The 24,947-nt window shown below is 34.3% G+C and overlaps 4 protein-coding genes across 13 annotated transcripts; all 4 read right to left on the bottom strand.

Annotated features, from left to right (window-relative positions):
- Positions 1–738: 738 nt before the first annotated feature.
- On the bottom strand, positions 739–5,498 carry LOC141707832 (F-box protein At2g32560-like). Of its 5 annotated transcripts, XM_074511213.1 has the most exons (6): positions 5,172–5,498; positions 3,707–4,017; positions 3,482–3,588; positions 3,167–3,339; positions 2,973–3,047; positions 739–1,607 (listed from the first exon to the last, which is right to left on the bottom strand). In XM_074511213.1, the coding sequence occupies exons 1-6, from the start codon at positions 5,209–5,211 to the stop codon at positions 1,423–1,425; spliced, it is 891 nt and encodes a 296-aa protein (XP_074367314.1). In that variant the 5' UTR covers positions 5,212–5,498; the 3' UTR covers positions 739–1,422. The 5 variants fall into 5 exon arrangements, with proteins under 5 accessions (XP_074367314.1, XP_074367313.1, XP_074367310.1 ...); XM_074511212.1 differs by lacking the exon at positions 5,172–5,498 and having other exon boundaries at positions 2,973–3,017; positions 3,707–5,123; XM_074511209.1 differs by lacking the exon at positions 5,172–5,498 and having other exon boundaries at positions 3,707–5,120.
- A 145-nt stretch (positions 5,499–5,643) lies between these two features.
- Positions 5,644–10,725, bottom strand: LOC141707831 (microtubule-associated protein 70-1-like). Its single transcript, XM_074511208.1, has 11 exons — positions 10,358–10,725; positions 9,459–9,544; positions 8,772–8,837; positions 8,503–8,673; positions 8,132–8,302; positions 7,853–8,008; positions 7,615–7,761; positions 7,030–7,101; positions 6,411–6,947; positions 6,155–6,327; positions 5,644–5,909 (listed from the first exon to the last, which is right to left on the bottom strand). The coding sequence occupies exons 1-11, from the start codon at positions 10,581–10,583 to the stop codon at positions 5,888–5,890; spliced, it is 1,827 nt and encodes a 608-aa protein (XP_074367309.1). The 5' UTR covers positions 10,584–10,725; the 3' UTR covers positions 5,644–5,887.
- A 1,087-nt stretch (positions 10,726–11,812) lies between these two features.
- Positions 11,813–18,466, bottom strand: LOC141707833 (TGACG-sequence-specific DNA-binding protein TGA-2.1-like). Of its 4 annotated transcripts, none has more exons than XM_074511214.1 (10): positions 18,298–18,466; positions 16,592–16,678; positions 16,337–16,479; positions 15,965–16,045; positions 15,833–15,892; positions 15,583–15,660; positions 15,442–15,484; positions 15,030–15,301; positions 13,797–14,045; positions 11,813–12,874 (listed from the first exon to the last, which is right to left on the bottom strand). In XM_074511214.1, exons 3-10 carry the CDS (start codon positions 16,439–16,441, stop codon positions 12,728–12,730), a joined length of 1,035 nt encoding a protein of 344 aa, XP_074367315.1. In that variant the 5' UTR covers positions 16,442–16,479; positions 16,592–16,678; positions 18,298–18,466; the 3' UTR covers positions 11,813–12,727. The 4 variants fall into 4 exon arrangements, with proteins under 4 accessions (XP_074367315.1, XP_074367316.1, XP_074367317.1 ...); XM_074511215.1 differs by having other exon boundaries at positions 16,592–16,666; XM_074511216.1 differs by having other exon boundaries at positions 18,302–18,466.
- Positions 18,467–20,363: 1,897 nt separating this feature from the next.
- LOC141707830 (nudix hydrolase 16, mitochondrial-like) lies at positions 20,364–24,097 on the bottom strand. Of its 3 annotated transcripts, none has more exons than XM_074511205.1 (4): positions 23,775–24,097; positions 22,200–22,329; positions 20,974–21,057; positions 20,364–20,810 (listed from the first exon to the last, which is right to left on the bottom strand). In XM_074511205.1, exons 1-4 carry the CDS (start codon positions 23,843–23,845, stop codon positions 20,553–20,555), a joined length of 543 nt encoding a protein of 180 aa, XP_074367306.1. In that variant the 5' UTR covers positions 23,846–24,097; the 3' UTR covers positions 20,364–20,552. The 3 variants fall into 3 exon arrangements, with proteins under 3 accessions (XP_074367306.1, XP_074367307.1, XP_074367308.1); XM_074511206.1 differs by having other exon boundaries at positions 22,200–22,314; XM_074511207.1 differs by having other exon boundaries at positions 22,200–22,299.
- Positions 24,098–24,947: the final 850 nt, after the last annotated feature.

The following is a 24,947-nucleotide window of genomic DNA, read 5'->3' as shown; positions in this document are numbered from 1 at the left end:
ATATTCAACCCTCAAATCCTTCATAATTTTTTTCATTGCATAATAACTGTCGGGTAATGTACGTTTTTTTGGTAACACATCCGTAAGAAGTTTAAGCAAACTATCAAAAGCTTTATTACTACAATGCGAGTTATTTTTGAATTCCAATAATTTGGTGGTAAAGCTTAATCTTGTGTACTTTGTATTGCCGGTATAAATATGTACTCCATTTTCAACAATAACCTCGTACAATTTTTTAGCACTATCATTTGGAGCTTCTTCAACATTCATAGTTCCCGTATCCGTAGTTTCATAAAATTGATAATTTTCACCTGCTAAATCATGTAACATCGCATTCAAATCTACCGGTTCTTCTACTCTCGAAGGTTCCCGAACACAATAACGGTGATGTGATGTTCGACTTCGTTTTCTTCCTATTTTCTACCGTGCGACGTCCAAACGGTATAACCTTCGAGCATCCCTTTAGCGAGCAAATGAAATCTAACATCATCGATCTTTAACCAATTCAAATTTTTACAACATTTACACGGACACTTCATTGTACCATCTTCCATTCCATTTTCGCTAGCAAATTTTAAAAAATTTCTACACCAATTCTATATTCCGGGGTCAATGAAATTTTATCGCTTTGCAATTGATTACCAATCCAACTTTGATCAATGGTTTCCATCTATAATAATATTTTTTAAAATTAAAAAAAAATATTTAACAAATAATTTATCATTAATCTCATAATTATTCATGTATTTCATAAAACACACACACACACACTATAATTACAATAAATGAAACTAACTTACAAATTATCTACTACCAAACTTCAATTCTCACAACAAACATTATATAAAAAAAATAAAAACATTAAATACATACAACAACATTTAATACATACACCAACATTAAACACACACACATTAATTACAAAATATGGAAATAACTTACAATTTTCTAAAAAAAAAGAGGTTAAAACCGACTGTCGGCGGTCGGTTTTAGGCAGAAGAATAAAACGACACCGTTTTTTCTCTAACGGGTACTTTTTTTGTACTTTAAATTAATTTTTTATTATTCTACAAAACCGACCACCAGATATGGTCGGTTTTAACCTGCAGAATTTGTGGATATAACCGACCACATATAGGTGGTCGGTTTTAGAAGTGACATATCAGCAAAACAGTGTCGTTTTTTTTTCAGGGTGGTCGGTTTTATGTGTGCCACGTCATCGATACAGTGTCGTTTAGTTGGCATATAACCGATCAGTGACATCGGTCGGTTTTAAGGTGACCAAATCGACGTCGATCGGTTATGTCCGGTCAGTTTTAACCCGTTTTCTTGTAGTGCTACTAGTTACATTTTGGGAGGCTTATCTACGGAATGCTTTAGAAACATTGATACTCTCCACAGCTGTTTACTAACGCTATAAATTTACATGGCTTTTATTGGCAAGTGCTGCTGCCACATTGAAATCTCATGTTTGTTGGAAATTTTGCGGATCCCTCCGTAGTATCCATTTGATCCATCTCCTATTTCACCGTGATTCTTCCTCCATATGGTTGTTTCTCTCCATTGTGAGGCAATGTCGTATTGCTTGAACTCCAGTCTCACTTTGTCTGCCATTTAAAAAGTTATAATCATATTTACTCGGATACAGGAGTAACCAAAAACCCAAACAAGAGTGTCTTCATCTAAATTGTTTACATATAAAAACGAACTAATAAGTTCTACATGATTTGAAGAAACCAGGTATTACAATGTACGAAAAAAGCTTAACTCTCATTATTCTCAGTCTCTATATAAATATCACAATTAAAAAAAGAAAGAAACAGATATATAAACGTTTGAACTTCAAAAATAAAAGAAATATTAGCGTATAATCTGTTGGAATAATCTTAAATTTAGTTATTAATTATTTGTTTATTTAATTATTTGATATTTAGCAATAGATTAATTATTAGAGAAAAATATTATTTTAGAATTGTTTAGTAGTGGGCTAGTGGAGTTATGGAGTAAATTATGGACATGTAATTTACCCATTAATTAGTAGTGGTTAGTTTTAGTAGTAGTTAGTTTTAATATGTTTGTAAAGCCTATATAATGGCTAGTTTACCCTGAGTTTTAAAAGAGGAAAAGAAAACAAGAAATATAGCAGTACATGTAGGTGTCTTTTTTCTCTAAGTTTTTTCAACATGGCATCAGAGCTATATGTTATAAGGCTTGTGAGACTCTTATAAAAATACATACATTTATATATATATATATATTAAGTATTTATATGAGATTTCAAATGGTATTAAAAATTTCTTCATATATATTTAGTGAAATATCAAGATGAAATGGTACGTGGAAAAGGAAAGAGAAGCAAGAATAAAAATGAAGGAGGAACATGAGCGGGGGAAATAATGAGAAAGATATCATGGCTCAAGAGGCAATGAAAGAAATTTTATTTTAGAGTTGTGGAGAGAATGTGCTCCAAAGTGTTTTTGGAGAGAAAGTGCTTCAAAGTGTTTTTGATGAGATAGTGCATCAAAATTGATGGTGGTGAGAAGTGCATCACAGGCGAAGAGAAAGTGCTTCGTAAATTTAAGATTATGGGGGTGAATGTTGGAATAATCTTAAATTTAGTTATTAATTATTTGTTTATTTAATTATTTGATATTTAGCAATAGATTAATTATTAGAGAAAAATATTATTTTAGAATTGTTTAGTAGTGGGCTAGTGGAGTTATGGAGTAAATTATGGACATGTAATTTACCCATTAATTAGTAGTGGTTAGTTTTAGTAGTAGTTAGTTTTAATATGTTTGTAAAGCCTATATAATGGCTAGTTTACCTTGAGTTTTAAAAGAGGAAAAGAAAACAAGAAATATAGCAGTACATGTAGGTGTCTTTTTTCTCTAAGTTTTTTCAACATAATCAATATGTAAAATGATCATCTTATATTCAGAAAAAGAAAGGAAGAAGGATGATCATCTTACCACTTCTGAGACACTGGCAATAAACTTTGCACCTCTGCAATGGTTCTAAGTGGCCAACAACACCATACCACCAACCTGAGAGACATTTATATCATTAATCCAATATTAACACGTACAATCACCAAAAGATATTGTTTACCTGAAAAAGAAGGCCCCAGCCTAAGAAAATGTATTTTAATTGATCATATATTTACCATATGGATGTTCTCTTTCTCTTTTCCACTGAATTTCAATGTGATCCCCAGGTTTCAAGTCATCTAAACAATCTGAGAGATGAAGAGTATGCGGTCCGCATTCTACTGCTGGTGCTCTAAGCCTATTCCAGTCTATATTATGCTCCATGGTCAGTCTCCCATCATCTGAGAACCTGCAACAATTAGGAATTCAACTTCAAATGCACCCAACATAGTAGTCAGCAATCTTTTAAGTAGCAACTAATATGAGCAATTATTTAGTCATTTCACAAGTTTTTATAATCGAATTTCAATGGTAAACGACAGACAACAAACACGACATGCAGAAACCAGCTTAATTGCCTTGCTCTGAAATTGCACCAGTGACGATCATAGCTGAGCTCAGCATCATAACAAGACACCACAAAACCATCATACCCATTCTGCAACACAAAATAACCACTTTCTACAATTAATTGTTATGGCTCTTTCAATCCCTGATATGCTGATATTTAACAATTAGAACCAAGGGAAACTAATTGAACCTTTTATGATCATTACCTCGCGATTAAAGACTTGAGCTGGGAACCAGAGCTTTCCAGTCTCAATAGACAGATACAAAGCCATGACTGAATCCACAGGTAAAGTACCACTCATCTTACCCCTTCTTCTATCTGACTTCTTACACGAAAAAAATGCAACCAATCCATTTTTCTGCGGGCATTCTAAGTTTTCTTGGTGTATTTTTGAAGCTATGCTCCATTGCGATTCCTTAAAGGTAAAATCTGCAATCAGTCCACCCCATTTTCTTTTCATGTGCCTCTCCCACAAATGATCACTTGTACACATGTCCCTCAAAGTTTTACATACCCCTGACAATTTACTTAAATCTGCTGGTGAAAGCTTCTTAAGAATCGAGTCCAAGGCTAAATCAGGCAAATCCAGTAATGATTTCTTTTCTTCAAGCTCTTCAACATACAGCATTGGAAACTTTAAAAGCGAAACATTACCCCTACTTCTTTTGAACAAGTAAATGAAAACTAGGGATAGTGCTTCAAGAAGCCAGGGCAACATATATGTCACAATCTCAGTATCCATAGTCTTAACCACAAAATCAGAAGCACATATATGTCAGTGTGTAAATTAAAGGAGGGGCCTTCATTTACCTACAAGTGTGTGTAAATAAAAAAAAATATAGACAGAAGCACATGTGAGTACTTCTCTAACTACAACAAGTGTCACAGCTCCCACAAAAAATAAGATAGGCACTAGCAAATGTGGGAAACAAAGAAAATCTTGATGTCCCCAAAAGCAAAGGAAGAGAAATGAACTTGTTTATTGGAACTGCCATTAGTAGTATAGTGGTGTATAAAAGAATCAGAGGGGTTGTCATCATCATATCTTAGAGAATTCCCCCATTAGATTGTCTTAACTGAAGGTTCCAAAACTACCACCTTGGGTTTCTCCCGGCCCCCGGATGAAATAATGTCCTAGTTCTTACCTATTTAGAGTCTCAAATTTTCTTTTTTCATTTTTTTAGATCAAAAACCTTTAGGTGTTAGAGAAAGATGGATCATATTATTCAACGGCAGATATTAAATATCCTCACACACATCGTGCAACTCAAACTTTAAACGTTTCGTTACTAACAAGATTTTTTCCTCCTTTTTTGCATTCTTACTAATGCAGGTTGTTGATGGAAGCATACTGCTATATTTAACATTGCATTGTTTTTTGTGATTCTTTTCACAAAATGTTACCATCAGAATACACTAATATTTTGTTCAGTCATTGTGTTTACCTTGCTGTCGATGTCTTCACTTTAATAGTAAGAAAGCACAAATAAAAAGTACATTGAACTTTTGATTAAGTTTTACTAATGATTAGCTAAAAACTAAACCACAGGAGTTACTTATAAATCAAAGAAGGTTTGAAAGGAAGAACTAGACTGAAACCCCTGTATGGGCTCCAACAATGCGCAACTATAATTCGTTAGATAAATTAAAACATATTGTAACATAGATACCTAAAGCCCCAGTCCGACTGGACGGCGATCTCTTCAACATAGTCCAACAGTAAACTGTTCTGAATGCCACTGCATTTGACTCTAATGGCTTGTAGACTACTTCTTACTTGGTAGTTTCGCTTTGTGCTCCACTTTCAAGATCGAATAACAAGGGAGTTCTCCCCCCATGAGTAGTCTGCAAGTCTTTGGTAAGGATTGATCTTTCCATATTACTCTAGCCAGTATGAGTCATTTTGAAAAAATTAGTGAGTTTCAACCTCAAGTAAGGGTTCATTTAGGCCAGATTTTCTGCTAGCGAGGCAAAAAGTTTTCAATCCTTTTACCTTAAAACTTGATGTGCCTGTGATGACATACTTGAAAGAATAATAACACAGAAATGATGAAGCCTTGTGCAAAGAGAGGGAGAAAAAAATGAACCGACCTGCATAATGGTCCCTGTGTGTGTGTGTTTTATCTTTCATGCTTCAAATAGTTCACCATACATAATTACTTTTAGAATATAGAAATTTTACAACAGAATAATTCTTAATCCAATGGAATACAGAACAAGAGGAGGGGAGTTCAAACCAATTCTTTACAATTAGGAGGTTGGTATATGTTTTTCTTAACGTAGACAGGTGATGTTATTAGAAAGCTATAATGTGATATAAGTTATCCTATCTACTGCCAAGGTTACAGATATGCCCAGTGATATATGATGCTCCCATCGCACCATTTTAGTGCCTATGAGTTCCGCTCCTGAAAATTTTAAATTAATGTTAATTCCGTACTTCTGATCTAATACATACATCTAAATTTCTTGAAGAGTAAAAGAAATAACTGTGATTATAGCAGCTCTGTTTCATTAATCTACATTTGTCGTGCATATAATAGAAGTGTAATTCGAAAATCAAAAATATGTTTGCGGATATCAGCATTCAGTGTATAAATAGAAATTAATGAAACATGTTGATTAAAAAAATAAGATTAGCACAACAACTGACCTAGCACCGTTAACAGATCTCCTGGGAGCACTGGCATGCCGTGTCCTATGATCTTGCCCATTCATGCCACGTACTGCAGCAACTTCTTTTTCCATCACAGACATATCTCTACGCATCTTTTTCGACTCTATTTCCATTGCTTTGTTCAATGTTTCAACCTTCCTTGCCAACATCTAAAATGTTGAATGACAATTATGAATCTGATTAAGAGGGGACACAGGGGAGGAGAAGGGAGTAATCAGACTAGAAATTATACCTCGATTACGTTGTCCTTATCCTTAAGCCTTTTATCTTTTTCATTACAGGCTTTCCGCATGCTTATGACTTCTTTTTGTAACATATCATATAGCACTCCAGAAACACTATCTTCATCTTTCCTTACCTTTTCGTTTGTTGTCCTCCCATTCTCATTCTCCTCAAATATGCAAGTAAGTATACCATTGTTTTCAATGCACTCGTCATCTGTAATAGGTCCATTACCTTTATCAGTTGCATCTGAAACCAGCTTCTTTCTCTCCTCAGATCTGCTACCATCTTCAAATACAGGGGAGGCTTTTGTTGGCTTTAACAAAGCGTTTGAACCAGTTCCCCGCACTGATCCAGTTTGACTACTGGTTCTCCTAAACAAAAATCCATTTGATGGTGACCTGGAGAAATTTTCAGTCCCACCCATAGATTGGCGTCGTGAAGGACCATTGGTCATCCTTTTAGCTGCTGAGGTTGTGTGAGCAAACCCAACCAAAGGCGCTCTAAGCCTTTCCTCCAAAACTTTGAAACGTAACTGGTACTTTTCCTATGCAATCCAAAAATTATCAATTTAAGTTTCAAACTGAAATAGGAACTGCAGGTAACGTATAAGTTAACCAATTCCTCACTTTCAGATTTGCTTCTGCTTTGGCAGTACGCTCTGCTATTGCCAGTTTTTCTTTAAGCTGCTGCATCTCTCCCTGCAGAAATATATATATATATATATGAAAAGAAGAGACAAATTAGCATTTCCAGTGTTTTTTAAAACCCTGCTTTGTATGCACATACATAAGCAACAAAAACAATTTACTCGTTATTAGCTGAGAAAGAAGAAGTTGAGAGGGGTCTTAGGAATGCTATAAAAATTACGTCTCTTTAAACACAAAAAGAGTTCTCTTAATAATGAAGTCATCTGCATTGCGTACAATTGAGAAGAATGGTGTTTGAGGTTGATGTCTCTCATAGTGTATACTCACTATGATCAAATTGACGAGATCAGACTTTACATTTATAATTGGTATTCATTGTTGATATATATTGTACGTGTTTTGAATTGCTATCACACAATGATGCAATTGCCTATATACTGGTCATCATAGGACAATCTGCCAGTTTCTATAACAGAACATTTTTTATGAATTCAACTTGCACCATAACCTAAAAACTTAACTTTGGACTCAAACAATGGTTATTAGGCTGAGATAATATCATACCTGGAGAATCCTTCTCTCCTCCAGCCATTGTTTTACAGGCATTACTTTGTCACTCGCATCTTTCCACTCATTTGCAACAACAACAGCAACCCTGTTTGCGCTAACCTTTGCACGGGCCAATTCTCGTTCCAAAGTTCTCTTCTCCTCCTATTGATACCATTTAAAGTTAGTCTCTCTCGAAGAAACTTCTGCTTCCAAAGTAGTCGAAAGGTTATAAAAAAAATAGAGAGGTTCATACATTCATCTCCTGCACTTTTCGTTGATAATCACGCACAACATTTGCAGCAGCCCCTCCAGCTAAAACGTCCTCCTCAAGCTCATGAACAGTATGGGTGAGCTTTTCGACCTCGATAACTTTTTGCTGGTGCATTTTGTCCAAGATTTTATTCTCTTCCTAAAGTTGATCGCAACAAATTGTTTTAGACCACATAATGGGCTACCAAATAAGAGCATGCATGCATAAGTTCTTGCTACGTGATGAAAAATCTGCCACAGTAAAAGTTCTAAATTATTAAACCTGGCATATTTCAATTTGTTTCATTAGTTCCTGATTTTTGTTCTGCAAATCGTCAACAATTGATGCCTTTTTCATAGCCACTTGAACAGATTTTTCAGCCTCCAGCAAAGCAGCTTCTTTAGATTTTGTAAGCCGATCCAGAGCTCTATTGTCATCCAGCAAGCTCGCTATCTAAGCAAACAAACATTTCATGAATACTTAAGAAGAGCTTTATTTCAATCACTATGAAATCATTTTGATTTCTAGTTCTTGTACAATACTCATTGCATTCTTCATGTGTGTACGAAATACCACCAAAGCGCATATAAGTTGCTGTAAACTTTTACCAGGATCAAGTAAATTTAAGTCTTTTGAATCAATAGAGATATTACCTCTTGCCTAGCTAACTTCAGCTCTGCCTCCAATGGAGCAATGATAGCCTCGATAGGTGGCATTTGGTCATCTTTCTGTGCAGCATGAACTCTTCGTAGAGTGGCTTCAGCTGCAAATTGTGCAGCCAAAGCTGATTTTTTCTCTTCGGTTATCTTCTTAATCTCCAAGTGCTGCAGAGTAATAACGAGTAAGTGAATCATTCAGAATGCTCCCAAACTCTATAGTAAAAATAACCAATCATTGATTGTTTAAGAATAGCACAATGTACCTTGCTTTCCAAAAGAGCTTCATCAAGTTTTAGCTTTTCATCAACTTTATGCAGCTCATCAGTTAACTGAAGTAGAAAATCAGAGAGAGATTAGGAACATAAACCAAAAAGACTTATTTTAATCACATAGTTCATATAGGCATGCAACCTTATTTTAATTTTATGGTTTGCAGTTTTGTTATCTGCTAGTCACAAGCTTAAACCCTTTTTGGTAACAGCCTCTTTATAAAAATAATGGCAAGACTGTTTACATTGAGACCTTCCTTGACGTGGAAGCTTTATGCACTTGCTGCAATATTTTCCATTTGGACCTTCGTTCAAATATGTGTATGTTTTTCAGTTCACGCACCTCATGCATTGATAAATCATTGGTATATTGATGCAGAGATGAAGCCACCTCAAAGATGGCCTCGTTCATTGCATGGACAGAAAACATCTTGTATTTAATTTATCTTGACATTAAATGTAAGATGTTGTTGCCCTGTAATATAAGACATTATCGCCCCACAATAAACCCTCCACAGAAACACATAAAGAAAGCTAGTGTAGGTCATTGACATTAGCTTAATCACTTGAATAAGGACACGTTATATACTTGTAGCACACATGAAATAGCAACTACTAACACATATACAATACGCATGTAAAATGCAAAAGCTTTTGCTACAGGGGAGGATTTAGGCACACCTCCTCAACTGCCTTCCCCTTGAGGCGATCTGAGTACTTCAGTGCCTTGATTTCTGAACGTGTATTTCCTAGTTCCCTGTCTTTATCTGCAAAAGTAAAATTGGGACACAAAATGAAACATCCATATACCATAAAAGATTATGGCAGCCATTACAGAACTGAATCACCGCTTATATAATTGCCATGAAACAATAACTAAACTACAGTTTCCACAAGTTAACATCCAAGTGTGCCCCCAACCCTCCTGCAATGGTCATGCAATATATAAAACACTGAACATAAACAGAAATTAGTACGACGTATTTATGCTCAAGACAGCAAGCAAGCCTAAAGACTTGCATAATCTAAAATAAAGTCGGATCTATTTAATCTTTGGTCAGAAATTGTGCTTAATCTAGACATAATAACTTTTTTTCTTGTAAATGTATTGTATAACATTAATGTTGTGGTTCCACATGACAGCCCATTAAGGTATTTAAGCAATCTCACACTAGCTTTATATAACTGAATAATTCTAAAACTACACAACTGAATAGCATCCAAAATTATTGATACTGCCAGATATGAATTTGGGAGAAATGTCAATGAATAACTCTCCACAAGAACATAGACATTCAAAAAATAGGAGTCTGTACAGATTGAATGAGACCAGAAACATACTTTAAAATAACCACTAAAGACATAATTAGACTTGGCAAAAATGTAAGATGAAGACCAATAGTTAGCTACAAATACAACATAAAGGGCACATATTGCTTAAGTCCTTAGCATCACATTCTTAGCATCACAGTCTAGCGGATACATAAAGTCCTTAAGTAAAGGCCAACGCCTCCGTGTGCGGTTTCATGTAAACAACAAAAGGCGCCATATATACGTGAGAAGCGAAGAAAGATGTTAACCTCGGAGTTGATTTTGTAGGCGAGTGAGCTCGAGCCTAAGAGGATCAGAGCCATGTAGGAGGCTGACAATGTCATCAACTTCTGAGCCTCCTGCAGGTCGATTAACACTCGACTGTCGTTTCTTTCCATACTTGTGCATAGCTGCGGATGAACAAGATATAGTGGTTGCTTTACAAGACTCAAAGCTAGGCTCAAGCAAGGCGCTCTTATGATCATCGCAGGCCATCAAAGATCTTCTTTATATTTTTTTATTACGTGAAATTCTTTATTGGCAACTATATCATACAACTATATATAGATAGAGGTGTGAATTTGTCTAGAGAAAAGATCTTTGGCGACAGAGAAGTTAATGGACTCAATCTTTGTTTTAATAGAGGTATAAATAGTATACATGTTGCATTGATAGTAATGATGGTTTAGGACAGGGTTTAGTGGGGTTTACGTGACATTGATTAATTAGTTAAAATTTAGTAAAAGATCCATTTTAATCTTGAACAATCAAGTTTTAAAAAAAAAAAAAAAAATTCTCACTAGTCATTGTGTGTTTTACATTAGGTTAAGTGTGTTAAATTTAGTAAAAGATCCATTTTAAATGACCGTTGATCTTGAAAAATCAAGAGTTTTTTTTTTTTGATTTTGGGTCGTCATCGTGTGTTTTACACTAGGTTAGGTGTGTTTTTCATATTGTTATTTTAAATATATGTGAATGTTAGAGCATAGTTCAAAGAAAAATAGGAAATAGATTAGTAGAATTACAATGTTATAAAGTGACAGGAAAGAAAAGAAGAAAAGCTTATGAATCACAATTTTTTATCCAACGGCTACATACGATGTAGTGGTTGCAACAAAAACGTAAAGTTTGCAATTAGTTAACCGTTAAAAAGGCAAGTCTCCCTTTTGTACCGTTATGGTCTCTTTATTCAGTTCGGAATTACCCAATGCTGCTACCATTCCCACTATGCAGACACTCACATTCCAATTTTTCGACTTCTGACAAATATTTGGGTACGAAACAATATTATGGATAATAGTTATCGAGTGGGAGATTCGAGCGTATTTGCTAAAGAAGAAGAAGAAGAAGAAGAGAAGAGGGGGTTGGGAAGAAGAAGAGTACGGGGGAAGGGGGAACCTGAAAAGCAAGAAGGGGGGGTTGGACCAGAAGCACATGGAATGGTGGGGAATGACATAGATGATAATTAGCATGGAAAGCGTAAAAGCAAATGAATACATTGTTGGCACATGCATGCTGATGCTACCCAGAGACTGAGAGAGACTACTACTGCTTATCTAACACCATTCTTCCCCCACCCATTTCTTTCTCACTTGCTCATAATAAGCGCTGATCAATCATTCTTTTAGGGGACACTGATATTAATTTATGATGTGTACTAGTGCTAATTAGGATAACATGTACTCCACCTAATTTCAGAAAATCAATGCTATCAAATTCACTAGGACAACCCAGAAATGAGATAATGTATATCTATAATGACAGAATTGTACTTGTCCGTAATACCAACTCAACATACAAATGAGACAAGCTTAAGATCTAGCAGGTGTAATCCTTTTCTATCACTATTCAGGCACTAAAAACCAACCATGTTTGATCTATTCATCGGTGAACACTACAGGATGCTTGGAGGACCACCCACAAATAGGCTCTCAACTGTCAAAGGAACCCCATGTGAATAACAAACTCTTAATGAAAGGACAAGCACCAATCACCAGACTTTCAAGCTATCCAGTGCCATCATAATGCCTAATACACTTGGTTATACTGCACTGAACCACCCAGTTTGGGCATTGGAAATTGCAGAATACCAAACGTCTACATTTGGACACCTTCCAAATGTAAGAAAATCTCATACTGCTGGACCTTAAGCTACAATCAGATCTCCAGGATATATTCTCGCTCTGGCATCAAAATTTTGTAGCTAGAATAATTTATTAATATTAACTTATTCTTTTTTGGGGCGGGATCAAATTCTTTAGTAGATGAACCCTAGGAGTTTAGGACATATATCTGCATTTAACTGATTCATATCTGATCTGTACAAGTGGTCAATGTAAACAAAACTTATCCTCGGTTCTTATGCCTATTACATATAACGTTATTCGGTTAACTAACATAAATCAATCACTTAACGCTGGACATTGTGTTTTTTAGTATTAAACTACAGTAGAGGCTTTACTGCACCTGTAAATTGCAGCTTCAATTTGTTAATACAGTCCAAGGCTCCCACCATAACCAACATCAAGTTTCTATACTACCAATTGCCACAACTATCTGGACTGTATTCTGTTGGTTCACTTCTCTCCTGGGCATAGACTTTTAAGGTTCCCATCAGGAGGCCGGGGAATTCTGAATTGTTATTCGCGTGGCCTTGCAAGCCATAGAGAGCTAAGGGCTCGAAGCCGCGCGAAGTAATCGTTTATAGAAAGTAAGGCGCGAGCAGATTGTCGCGTTGTCAAAACACGGTGCAGCTGTTGTAATGTTTGTTGGCGCAAGTTATCAGCCTGTGAATGCCAGAAACTATAAGCATTACTCATGAGTCACAAAATCAGAGAGTGAATTCATATTTAGCTGGCTTATATAATTGTATGCATAATGCAGCTCGTTGCAAGTTAGACAACTGCAGAAACACTGAGTCTTGTGAAACCTATCAAGGGACTAGCAATCCGTGTGAGTCCCGAAAAAAATATGTGAAAACATGCATAATTAAAGAAATAAGCAGTAAAATGATACTTAATTATAAAGAACACATGCTCTTAATCTAAAGTCTCCTGAACTACAGTTCTTCACTTTGTAAGTTGTTATACATGCTGAGCAGAAAGCTAACTTAAACAACAAGACATCTCTCCACTTTTTTGGGTCGGTCCTTCAAGAGTACGAGTGTACAACTACCTAAGCTATTAGATTACCATCAATTTTAACATGAAAATATTACTTCTAGGACTAAGGATGGATGGAAAGAGCAAAGACATAAACAATGATTTTTAAAAGATTACATCGATGTTTTAAACACGGACTGTGTAATTCCAAGACCACGACAGAACTCCCGGTCCCCCTAGGTAGTATATATTGGGAGACGGGGGCTTGTCACGCATTTTAAGGCTCCTTTAAAGTATAGTTCCGTAAAATAGTTTTTTAAATTTTTTTTTCTTCTGAATAAAAATTTGTTGTTTAAAGTTTATAACAAAAAAAAATCAAAAAAAAATTATGGAAGTATACTTTATATCCACCTTAAAATGTGTGTCAAGCATTTAAAAAAATATATACAATTGGATGGGACGGAGGGGGTAGAGGATAAGAACAGTCATAAAACGAGGAAGTGACACTCTGAAATATTATTGTAAGTTTACATCAAACCAAGAACACAATAACTGGAAAGTCTGGAATTAGAACTCAAAATATAAGAACATGACGAAAAGATAATACCTGGCGAAGAAAACTTTCAAGAGTCCCCAACTTCCCCATGGCCATTGCCATTTGGCCCATATAGTTTGCAACATTTCCAGAGGATCCGGGTGTGCTCGAGGAGCCACTCGCTAATGTCTCCGAAAGTGATTGCTGCAATGCTTCCATCCCCTGTGAGAGAGCATCTTCGGCCTGCTGTGATGTTTGTTGCAAATTATATATGCCTTCCAGCTGTTGCTCAGTTAGAGGCTCTAACTGATTCATAAGAAGCTGCATCATCATCAAATTGATTTAGAAAAAAAAAATAAAGATGTTGAACCCTATAAAATAAAACACAGTCTGAAATGTAATAAGGTCATTTTGCAATCTTATAAATATTACAGAATAAAACGTGTTCATCTATTGAAGGAAAGAACAAGGGGTATTGGCCCTTTTAATCAGAATTCAGAATAAAAATGCCCAAAAAATCACAAACCACAAAATGGCCTTTTGCATCACCGGGAAACGCAGCTTTATAATACGTTTACAAGAAACGAAAAATAATAAATCATTATTACATTTTATGCTGCCATGTTGTTTCAACAAAAAAGAATTGATCAGAAACACGTACAATGCGTTTTAGGTGATTTTCAGGAGAACGGGAAACAGTCCACACAAGTTTATTTTGCATTTGTGAACTTACACTCACACTTGTAGGGACCCACCGAATGGCAAGCACGTGGGTCAGACCGTGTCTCTCAAAATTAAAGCTAGTCAGCTACAAATTTGTATTCTTGTACATAGGCGCATTTTTGTGCAATATTTTGTGATAAAAAGGTCCTTTATTGAGTTGCAAATTTTTGGGCCTTTATTAAGTTGCAAATTTTTGGGCCTGTTAACCCCAAATTGCGATAAGAAGGTCCTTTTCTCAAGTCAAGACTTTATTTTTAAGGAAAACTACATAGAAGACAGTACTTGACGTAAACAATACAAGAATATTATCACATACTTCAGCTCAGACACTATGCTACTTGGCTGACACGATCTATCAAAAAAATGAGAAATTCCTAGCGCTGCGCTAACAAAATGTTTGGGGGGGGGGGGTGAATCAGACAAATACAACTGCAAGGGTGCAGTTAAACCTTCAGGCTTCAGGTACTTCTTTACTTCTCACCTCAAAGTCTTCACAGCACTTACAATGATAAATTAAATAGGCTGATGGGGACATTAACCTTGGAATCCTATGTTGGCAATGGACAGAACTAAGAACCTTACCTTTAAAAGTTCAGATGAACGAAAGCCGCCAATCCACATAAAACAACGCTCTGCAGGTGTTTTCCACATTCCCGACAAAATATGGAAGACGTCAGCCTTTGCTGCAGTACCTTTAAGCTTAAAAACTTCATCAAAATGTGCAGTGACATTTCCAACCACAGTTTGAAGGTCATTGTCACTTGCATATGAATTAACAGCAGCTCTCAGCTCATTTATTTGCCTGTTTTGCTCTCCCATCCATCGTGCATATTCCACATCAAATGCCAGGGCCCCTGACAATGTAATCAATTATAGAATCACAAGACCAATCAGTAAAAGCTAATGGTATGATAAATAAATACAAACACACACACTAAAGAGAGACATATCCTAAAGCAGCTGATCAGAAGACGGACTAGACAGTCACTCTCACCTGTTGCATGGGATTGATCTCCTGAAGTCAAGGTTGAACCACCCTACAATAGAATAACAAATTCTTAACCAGACCAATTTAGAATATTACACCACTACTGAAGATGGTAAATATTAGTAAGACATGGGCCGAGAAAAAGACCTGCGGGTGTGCCTGCTGGACCTCTTGTTCAAGTTGGGTCAACTTCAGCCGACTACTTTCCAGCTGTTGTACATAAGCCTGCCACATAAGTGAGATAGTGACTTAAAGCTTCTGCCATCAGCTTTAAATATAAATAGATCATTATATAACTAATGTATCATGTAGAATGTGACAGTGCCCCACAGCTCTTAATCAATAAAACAGAAACTTTGCTACACGCGAGAAGATCTAATTTCAGGAGAGAACTTACTTTTTTCCTCAATCGGCTCTTCCTGGCAGCTTCCCGATTTTGAGCAAGTCTCCGTAGAGTCTACAGTTTCAGTAAAGTTCAACTTAGCACGACCTTAGCGTCTCTGGTTAAAATATACAATAAATTGCATACCTTCTGGTCCAAAGGTTTATCTTTTGATCCATCGTGGGAATCAGCAACCAGCACAATAGCACCGGATTGATCTCTGTCAAACTGCACACAGAAGGCCTAAAGTGAGGGCTCTTTATTAGTGCAGCATAAGGCCACGATTAAAGCAAGAAAAGGTTGTGCTAGAAATAATGAGAAGTCCCACACATTAAAAATATCTCCTTCTAAAATATAAAAGGTGAGGGTAATTGATAAAAAATTATGCATGCTGAAACAGCAGCTACAGCCCTGCAACTGTTAATCCTGGTCTTGAACACTTGGTTCCAGCTAAGAGAAAAGAAACATGCATCTATTTAAGCGGGAACTTATGTGATGTTTTTCTGTAAGATAAATTACCCTTCGATTTTGATCATCTGGATCCACATCTGTGGAGGTGTCGGTCATAGGGCTTCTATCTGCCATATTTGACTCTTCCCAGTTCTCATGCTGAGAACCAAACATATATACAAGCTTTACAAACCCTTTTTCAGCTGCAAAGCCTGAAAAGAGCAACAGACATATTGTAACAACTTAACTATTGACTAATTAACATTGTAGTAATATTAGAAACGAACATTATGCATCAAGCATTGCATAGGCATACGACTATACCTTATTAAATGTATTAATTCCGAAGAATGGGCAAAATCCTGAGGCGGTTGTATATTGGGATTCCAAAGAGTTGATCTGAGAACCAAACTTGAAGTTCAATATGTGAGTGATTGCAACTATGAACATGACTATATACTGTTTAGCTCACTGAATTAAAGGTATGTACTTTTGAAGTGGGAAACCCACTTCTGATAAAGCCAACTCTGCTGCTTACTTTTACGCATGATGGTTTATAAAAATTACAAAGCTTATGCAAAAAAGCATATGTATAAGCTTCATAATGTGACTCCACAAATTAATAAAATCAGAAGTGAAAAAGGTAGAAGCAGAATCTATTTTCAAAACAAAACATGGCTGAACTCAGGGGAAGTGGCACGGTTATGTTGAGCAGGATGTTGATCAATGTAAGGTACTAAGGTGCAAATAATAAGATCACATTATTCATTTCTTCAAAGATCAATTGCCATCTAGATAATCAATAAATACTTTCTATCTGAACAAATCTAATATTGTTTACATTCTACAAGACTTTGCTGCAAAATGATAATCTGGGACAAAATCATTAGGCAAAAATCTAAATCCTTAGATACCCTCTAACAATGACTTATATTTTTTACACGAACAGAGTAAAAAGAACTTGCACAGTTGCACTAGCAGAGTCAAACAGATTACAGCAGCTTAAAAAGTTAATTCTGAAGGTATAATATGGCCACTTGTATAAACATTACCAGAATCTATGATATTAGATAAATGATCTTAGAAGTCTCACATTCTGAAATGTGAGTAGGTATGGGAAGTGTTCATACCAATGAAAGTAGCAGTAATCCCTTGCAGTTGAGAAAATTAATAATCCCTCCGTCCCACTTATTTTGACCTCATTTCGTAATTTATTTTCTCTATAAAGTTTGTCCACGTTCAATGATGAAGGTATAATAAACTTTAACTATGTTATAATTTTGTGAATACAGTATTGTATGAGTTTAAATATAGAAAATAAATGTAATTATAGTAAAATTTAGTAAAAACATGTTTTTTGATCAGTAGAGAAAATGATTAGGACGGAGGGAGTAATATGAACAACTCTTGTGCCCTATTAAAACACATTTGAGTAGAGTAATAGTTGGCATTGAGCTACCATAAAAATCACAAATAGAAGAAATGTTTGGCATGGGAGCTAATGAGAGAGTAGAATGTGGTTACCAAATATCTGTATTGTGTTGTGCTACATGAGTTAATCGAAAGTGTTGCTTATATAAATTCAGCATAAGAAGAGTTTGGTCATTATGTGACACACAAGAGAAGCATTAAATGGAAAGCAGAAAGAGAACCACATACACAGTTGACAAGAGTGAAACAGGCATAATTTGAATTTACATAGATGCACAATGTTTAGTAGTAACTACTAGGCATAGCCACTATTGACGAAACCTATATTTCTGATTCATACATTAATAAAAAAAAATCAGTAGAAGCGTAGAGACATTTTGTTTGATTGGTGAATTCCAGGAAATTAAAACAGAAGCATACATAAGGCTTCAACCCTGTAATTGAAGCGAAGAAGAAGCCCTGGGCGTAAAGGTAAATTGACAAGCAAAAGTAAAAAAGCCATGATGAAGGAACACAACACAGCACCAATTACTGAGATTGAATTTATACGTACATACATACATACATACATACAAATATGTAAGAGATTTGGTAAGTACCTACTAGTGTTCACTTGGCAAAAGATATATATTCAAGGAGGGGCTAGCTTCTTGTGGGCAATCAAAATACAGAATTATACTACTACAGTAACAGTGTCAGTGAGTGGTATCTTATTCAACACAACTTCAGGGGGAGACAAAGGAAGATAACGAAAGCCTGACGTTTGGGCTTCGCTTTATTCTATTCTATTCTATTCCATTCTTCTAATCCTTACGTCATTTTGGGTAACCCCCTTTATTAATTTAAATAATTGATAATATTTATTATATATGTATAATATACCCTTGTCTTTTCTTATATTTCTAATTTCTCTTTTAGTTTTCAAATTATATTCTATTCATGTTATATTGCAAATTAAAACTTATTAATTTTATTTTTATTAATTTATTCTAAATTCCAAATTCTCAAAATAATCACAAATTATTACGTGTCAGATTTTTATTTGTTAAATGAAAATAGACCATGCATTCATACCAATACTATCAATTCAATTATTTAATATTAACACGTCATTTGATAATATTTTTTTATATTTATTTTATGCCACTAATATTATTCTTTTTTCAAAATAATTTTATTATTAAAAAAAGTTGATAATTCTTATAAAATTGATTTTGAAGATTTAATGATTAAAATGGAAAACTAAAAATCAAGATCGAACACATATTATACTTTACAACTTCCTCCATTTACATAATTTCATCAATTAAAATGACACAAACTCATATAATTAGTAATTATTAATTAAAATACCACAAACTCATAGAATTAATTGACCATTATAATTTAGTATATTCCACAATTATTCGAGATAATATGTTACTAAATATATGACTCTGCAAGTAATTATTTCTCACTTTAACTTTTACCAAGTAAAACAATAGTGAAAATGACTAAAGATTATGGTAAAAATGACTATTAGGGTCATTTGGCAAATCTGAATCATTTATATCTGAATTATTAATATTTCTGAATGATCTGAATTAATCAAAAATCTGAATATCAATTGATTAAGATCATTTGATATATATTTATTTTTATGATTTCTGAATGATTAAATTTTGTGATTAAATGAGTCTGAAAAAATTACAAGATTTTAAAATTGATATAATATTGAATGTTAAAAGTGCTAAGCATTTAAAATGCTAGATGCACTAAATATTTTAAAAAATAATGTGTTTTAATTAAAAATGTAATTCAGACAAAGACATGTATAAATTAAAAAAGGTACTAATACGCTTTAGTAAAAATAATTGGTTAGTTATTAATAAATATAATATTTTATTAAATAAAATTGCTCTTGATTTTTTTATAAAAAGAAGTGTTTTAGTTGGGTAAAATAAAAAGGGCAATGTGTTTAACTTGAAAAAATTTATTGATTTATATATTAATTAAGTTAGGTTAATTAAGTAAAAATAAAATTTAAATAAGGGTAGTTAAGTAAATTAAGCAGGTATTTCGATCCACTCTCAAAATTTTAAGGTTTCATTGATTATAATATAATATAGTGTAGCTAGATATTAAATTTGGATACATGGGAATATTATTAAAAAATTATTAACTTAATAAAATAACTTGTTTATCGTAATATTTGTTTTAATGTTAGGGCAAAATGATATAATTATGAATGTCATAATAATTATAATTAATAAAAAAATATTAAAAATGAAAGAGAAAATAGGCTTTTGCAAAAATGAAGGAAAAAAATAATATAAAAGCTTGATAAAAAGTGTGGACAGTATCATATGAATCATTGGAATAAAGTTATCTACATGAATGATTAGGTGATTTATGAATTTCTCATGTGTTAAATGTTTTGACAAATGACGTTAATGAAAGATGCGGTCAGATCAGTATTCATTCAGTAACATTCAGGGCCAAACAAATGGGGCCTTACTGATCCAATAATTAGATACCCAATTCATGATATTGATTCGACTTGCATATTCCATCAGGGATCATTTTCTGAACCACCAATATTGGCATATTTTATGCAAGTACCGAGCAAACTCTGAAGCCCCCAATTATATGGTCTTTAAATCATATTAAAGGAAGCAGTCAAACAGGAAAGAATCAACAATTTCCATTTATAACTAATAGTATTCATATAAAACAATTCAACTATCTGCCTTTAAACCTCTTTTAACCTCCTAATTCTCAACAAAAAGAGGGGGCAAATCGGCTTCAACAGTGCTATTTGAAAAAACATCAAGTATACATTACTCAAGGAAGTAGTAGACTGGAAAATGGTGCCCTATTCCATGGTGCTTATCATACCATCACTAAGCCACCTTACAAATCCCTCTTGCAAGGCCTGTTTCATCCATGAATGCCGACAACATTCCCCTGCTTCAGAAACTGATAGCCAACGTCTTTCACGAAGGTTCCGTTCCGGCCAAGAATTGAGCTCCTCCTTCACAAGCAAAGCATACATCGCGGCTTTACACAAACCTTCAGGACTGAACTCATCTTGAAGTGTTTTACTTTTAAAGTAGTAATACCCCAGAAAATGCTGGAACACAATATAACATTAAACAAATCACAACAATTCACAGTAACTACAGTTTAAGATTTAGGCCAGTGATAACACTTCATAATACATACTACTTACTACATACCTGGTACAATACTACATATCTCATCTACAACTAATCAACAATCATGTTTACGTTTACCTTTAGATCTCCTCGAACTCCGGCCTCTTCCACAGCTTCACGCATTGCAGCTTCTTTAACAGTTTCATCATTCTCCCACCCACCCTGTCAAGAAGGAAACAAAGGAAGATTTACTATCCTAAACGAAGCACTTGGCCACATATTCACAGATTTGACAGAAATATAAGAAGAACAATCTCAACAGTGTAGGTAAAACGCCAGGGATGATAAATTATGCACTTCAACAGATGCCATGATTTTTTGAAGGCTTAAAGAATTGAAGAGAAGAGGTAAGCGCAGATAGAAAAAATGACAATTCCTAAGTTCAAGTATCATTGCCTCATTGGAGGGAAATTAGACAATGGGGAGTTCCCAAAACTTACACAAGGGGATAGGAACTAAAGACAAGGTGTATCAATATTTGCGGTGGAAGAAAAAAAGTAGAAAATAATAGCAAGTAATTAAAAACAGTACTTAACATAAAGAAAAAGGAAAAAAAAAGTAAAAAGGAATTCCAAACCTTGGACATTCATGCACTCTTAAAACCACAATTTTCTTTTTCATTAATTGAACATACAGAGTAAAATATCAAATTAAACATGCTACTTTTTTCAGTCTATTTAGGTTGTATCAAGCAACAGGTTCATGGAAGGTCGGAATAGCAAGTATACACTTGACCATCTCACCAAGCCAAAATAACAAGCAATTCCAATTTCTTCCAAAGGAGACTTGCTACCATGACCGCCACTTAGTCAGTTCTTTTAAAAATAACTGAATAAAAAAAATTAAAGTTGCAGTATGCTCACGTTCTAACACACACAGTAGATTTATAATATATGCTTCTTAAATCAAAAAAATTCATAAAAAATACCACAAAATGCCACAAATGCCACACTGAAAACTAGTATCAACTCGCCTCATATGTAGAATGCGATTTAATAAAAACAAAGAACTATGAAGAAGAAAAAGGACAAACTAGGACTGAAAATTGAAGATCAGAAGCTACTTTTGTTTACCATATTAATAATATACACTGTCCCACTTTCAAGCTGTTACAGATTGTTCACCAAATGCCTAGTGCATTATTCATAAATTTATTCAGTCTTTTCTAGTAGGTTGAGGAGGTGGGACTACATTATTAAGGCTCATGCATGAAAAAATATGATAGTAAAAGATTTACAGCAATTTGGATTTACAACTCGATAGAAACAAAATTTTAAATCATAACAAATACCTCTAATACATACCTTTGGAAACAGAAAACCGGGTCCACTAGTCGAGGTGATCATCAGTACTTCAACATTTTTTTCAGATTTTTTACCATCATTTTCTTCAGAATCTCGATACCTAAATGGAATACACCTGCACAAATGACTACTGTTCAAACAATAAATTATAGATTGCACTAAAATTTCATTCGAATATAGAATGCACTCATTCGACATATATTGCAAGTACAGGATCATATAACATTTACAGCTGGTTTAATATGAATATGCAATGTCTACTGTACTAAAGTTCTAGACTTCTAGTAAAAGAAACGCTATTAATGGATAAGCAATAGATTCACATAAAGAAAGCGAGAGACATTTCAAAAGAACCATTTCAGTAAACATTCGGAATGATTTACCTGATTATCACGTTGATAATATGCACATGGACAAACTATAGTCTATATGAACCACTATCATCCTTAAGAATGGGCATACCTTTCAAATTAGATGCTATAAATCTTTGAAGAACCACTTTGTAAGAGACTTTTCTATAGCAAAATCTGACTAGCTCAATCAAATGCATACAAGATGTATAAATTCCACAATCCACTACTTATATACCCCTACAGGAATTACAAGCCAAAAGTAGCAATATTTTTAAGAATTAGGAAACTATTTCCCTATTCAAATCACCTCTACCCCATTAAAACAAGTTCAAAGTTAAATAAATGTATCTGGAACACACATGTGAACTTCTAAGAAAAGTAACTAAAATATCTTAAAGAAGCTTCCACTATGTAAGACCAAAAAAACTCTAATGAGTTCCAACCGCAGTTCCCTTTTACTCAACAAGTAATCTTAACCCCGACAATACAAAGACAAAGAAGCCTGATGATACATGACTGCCACACAGAAAATGAGAGCTATTCCAAGTCGTACGAACTAGGAAATGAAGAAGCCACATACTAGAAAATTTGGATAGATTGAGTTAGTAGAGTATCTACACAAATCATGTGGTAAACAACAAAATCAAATGACTCCAACTCACTACTCGTCCACTGACCCTTGTTCGGCATGCATACACAAAAATAAGTTATTACAGAGATAACAACTTATATAGCCTGTTTGTCAAGTAATAACATAATGACTCTATATTAACCTTTAGGTCAATTTTATTAGGAAGAAAGAGCTATTTTCAGAGATATAATTTATGCTTATAAACAATTCAGACATCCCTGGTTTGCCATAAAAACAGCCGTATATGTCAATTTCCGTTATATAATGCAGAGTTATTTCCGAGACAAGGACATAAAACGCCTGCATTTGATGATTTGATCCCTACATCCGAATAGGATAAAGAAAAAGGAGACGCAATGCCTAACCGAAAAACTCGAAAGTAATGAATGCTGGTGGACATGATGACATAAATGCATAAATATATTTAAGCAATGTGGAAGAAATAAGGGGAACATGTTTAAGATATGCAATGGGGCACAAAAGATGAAAAAGGGAAAATATCTGTTTTGCTAATTGGATCCTTGAGTAACAAAACCAAAACAAGGAACAATACATAGATACATGAGAGAGAGAGAGAGAGGAGGAGGATACCCGGCAACGAGGCGATGGCCATCAACATAGCGTTGTTGAAGACGACCAGTGCGGGCCACCAATTCAGACATCTCTCCTTGTTCAATAAACCAACCTCATCTATAATTGCATCCTTATTGTTTCAACTCCTTTTATCTGTTTTTATATGATTAAATTGCAATGCTATTATATGTAATTAGATATGCGTATGTAAATTACGATATCAATATCACCATTGCTGTTGTTTCAGAGTAAAATAAATTGCGCAGAGAGAGATGCCCAAAAATGGAGAGATCGGATACAATTCTTTAATCACAGGGACGGAGGGGTGAGTCATGTCATGAGTGTTTGGTTCTCAACCAATCTTTTATTTTTTTTTACTTATTTTAGTAATTACTCACCTTATTTTCATAAATTAATATTATCTTATATAGATATTATATTATGGTTTTCTATAATAAGCCCATGCACACACAATAAAAATAACTTACCGTTAAAGTGTGTTTAGGGCATATAACGAAAAAATCTATTAAAATAATATTCGTCCGTCCAATAATTTTTGGCTTATATGAAACTTTGTAAATTTGACTACAAGTCACATATAATTTTCTTATAATTTTAAAAATCTAAAAAATATATCATAAAGTATGTTAGATAAAATTTCTAAGTGTATAATTTTTATAATTATTTTTAACCATATTTTATATGTAATTTATGATCAAAGTTCGTTATGACCACAAAAGTCAAATAAGTCAAAAATTAAGACGGAGGGGGTATGTTTGAAAAAAATCAAAAAAGAAAATGTTACTTAATGTAATTAGTGTAAAAATCGTTAATCAGACATTGTGATTCATATCTAAAATCGGGTACTATTATAATATTAAATTGGAATAAAATGGATGCATTTTAATATGTTTTTTAAAATATTGTTAACTGATAAATTTGGAGATAATGAATTCGGAGGGTTGTTGGAATTGAGGTAGTGACAGATGGTGAAGAACGTAGAATATGAAGGTCAGGATTAGGGTTTCGTGTTTGGAGATGGATGAGATCGTATAAATTATCGAATTTGTAAGATCGAATGTTTGAATCACTTTTTTTTCCGCAAGGGTTAGGTTCGTAATGTGCATAAGTACCGCTATTTATATAGTTTCAAACTAAATGCAATTCCTCGGCAGCAAGAAATAGATGGCT

The sequence above is a fragment of the Apium graveolens genome, chromosome 2 (assembly GCF_009905375.1).
Source record: "Apium graveolens cultivar Ventura chromosome 2, ASM990537v1, whole genome shotgun sequence".
NCBI lineage: Eukaryota > Viridiplantae > Streptophyta > Magnoliopsida > Apiales > Apiaceae > Apium > Apium graveolens.
Note: the sequence above shows the minus strand (reverse complement) of the source record. Positions and strands in the feature narration are given on the sequence as shown.

Excerpts from the sequence above, each read along its gene's own strand:
- LOC141707832 (XM_074511209.1), bottom strand. The coding sequence starts at position 4,243 with ATGGATACTGAGATTGTGACATATATGTTGCCCTGGCTTCTTGAAGCA. Across the intron at positions 3,589-3,706 it reads CTCAAGTCTTTAATCGCGAG|AATGGGTATGATGGTTTTGT; the intron begins GTAATGATCATA and ends TTTGTGTTGCAG. Across the intron at positions 3,048-3,166 it reads AGAAAGAGAACATCCATATG|GTTGGTGGTATGGTGTTGTT; the intron begins GTAAATATATGA and ends AATGTCTCTCAG.
- LOC141707831 (XM_074511208.1), bottom strand. The coding sequence starts at position 10,583 with ATGGCCTGCGATGATCATAAGAGCGCCTTGCTTGAGCCTAGCTTTGAG. Across the intron at positions 8,009-8,131 it reads AACAAATTGAAATATGCCAG|GAAGAGAATAAAATCTTGGA; the intron begins GTTTAATAATTT and ends GATCAACTTTAG. Across the intron at positions 7,762-7,852 it reads GAAAAGTGCAGGAGATGAAT|GAGGAGAAGAGAACTTTGGA; the intron begins GTATGAACCTCT and ends TGGTATCAATAG.
- LOC141707833 (XM_074511214.1), bottom strand. The coding sequence starts at position 16,441 with ATGTTTGGTTCTCAGCATGAGAACTGGGAAGAGTCAAATATGGCAGAT. Across the intron at positions 16,046-16,336 it reads CAGATGATCAAAATCGAAGG|TTTGACAGAGATCAATCCGG; the intron begins GTAATTTATCTT and ends TTCTGTGTGCAG. Across the intron at positions 15,485-15,582 it reads TCCAGCAGGCACACCCGCAG|GGTGGTTCAACCTTGACTTC; the intron begins GTCTTTTTCTCG and ends ATTCTATTGTAG.
- LOC141707830 (XM_074511205.1), bottom strand. The coding sequence starts at position 23,845 with ATGTCTGAATTGGTGGCCCGCACTGGTCGTCTTCAACAACGCTATGTT. Across the intron at positions 21,058-22,199 it reads CCGGTTTTCTGTTTCCAAAG|GGTGGGTGGGAGAATGATGA; the intron begins GTATGTATTAGA and ends CCTTCTTGACAG. Across the intron at positions 20,811-20,973 it reads GAGTTCGAGGAGATCTAAAG|CATTTTCTGGGGTATTACTA; the intron begins GTAAACGTAAAC and ends ATTGTGTTCCAG.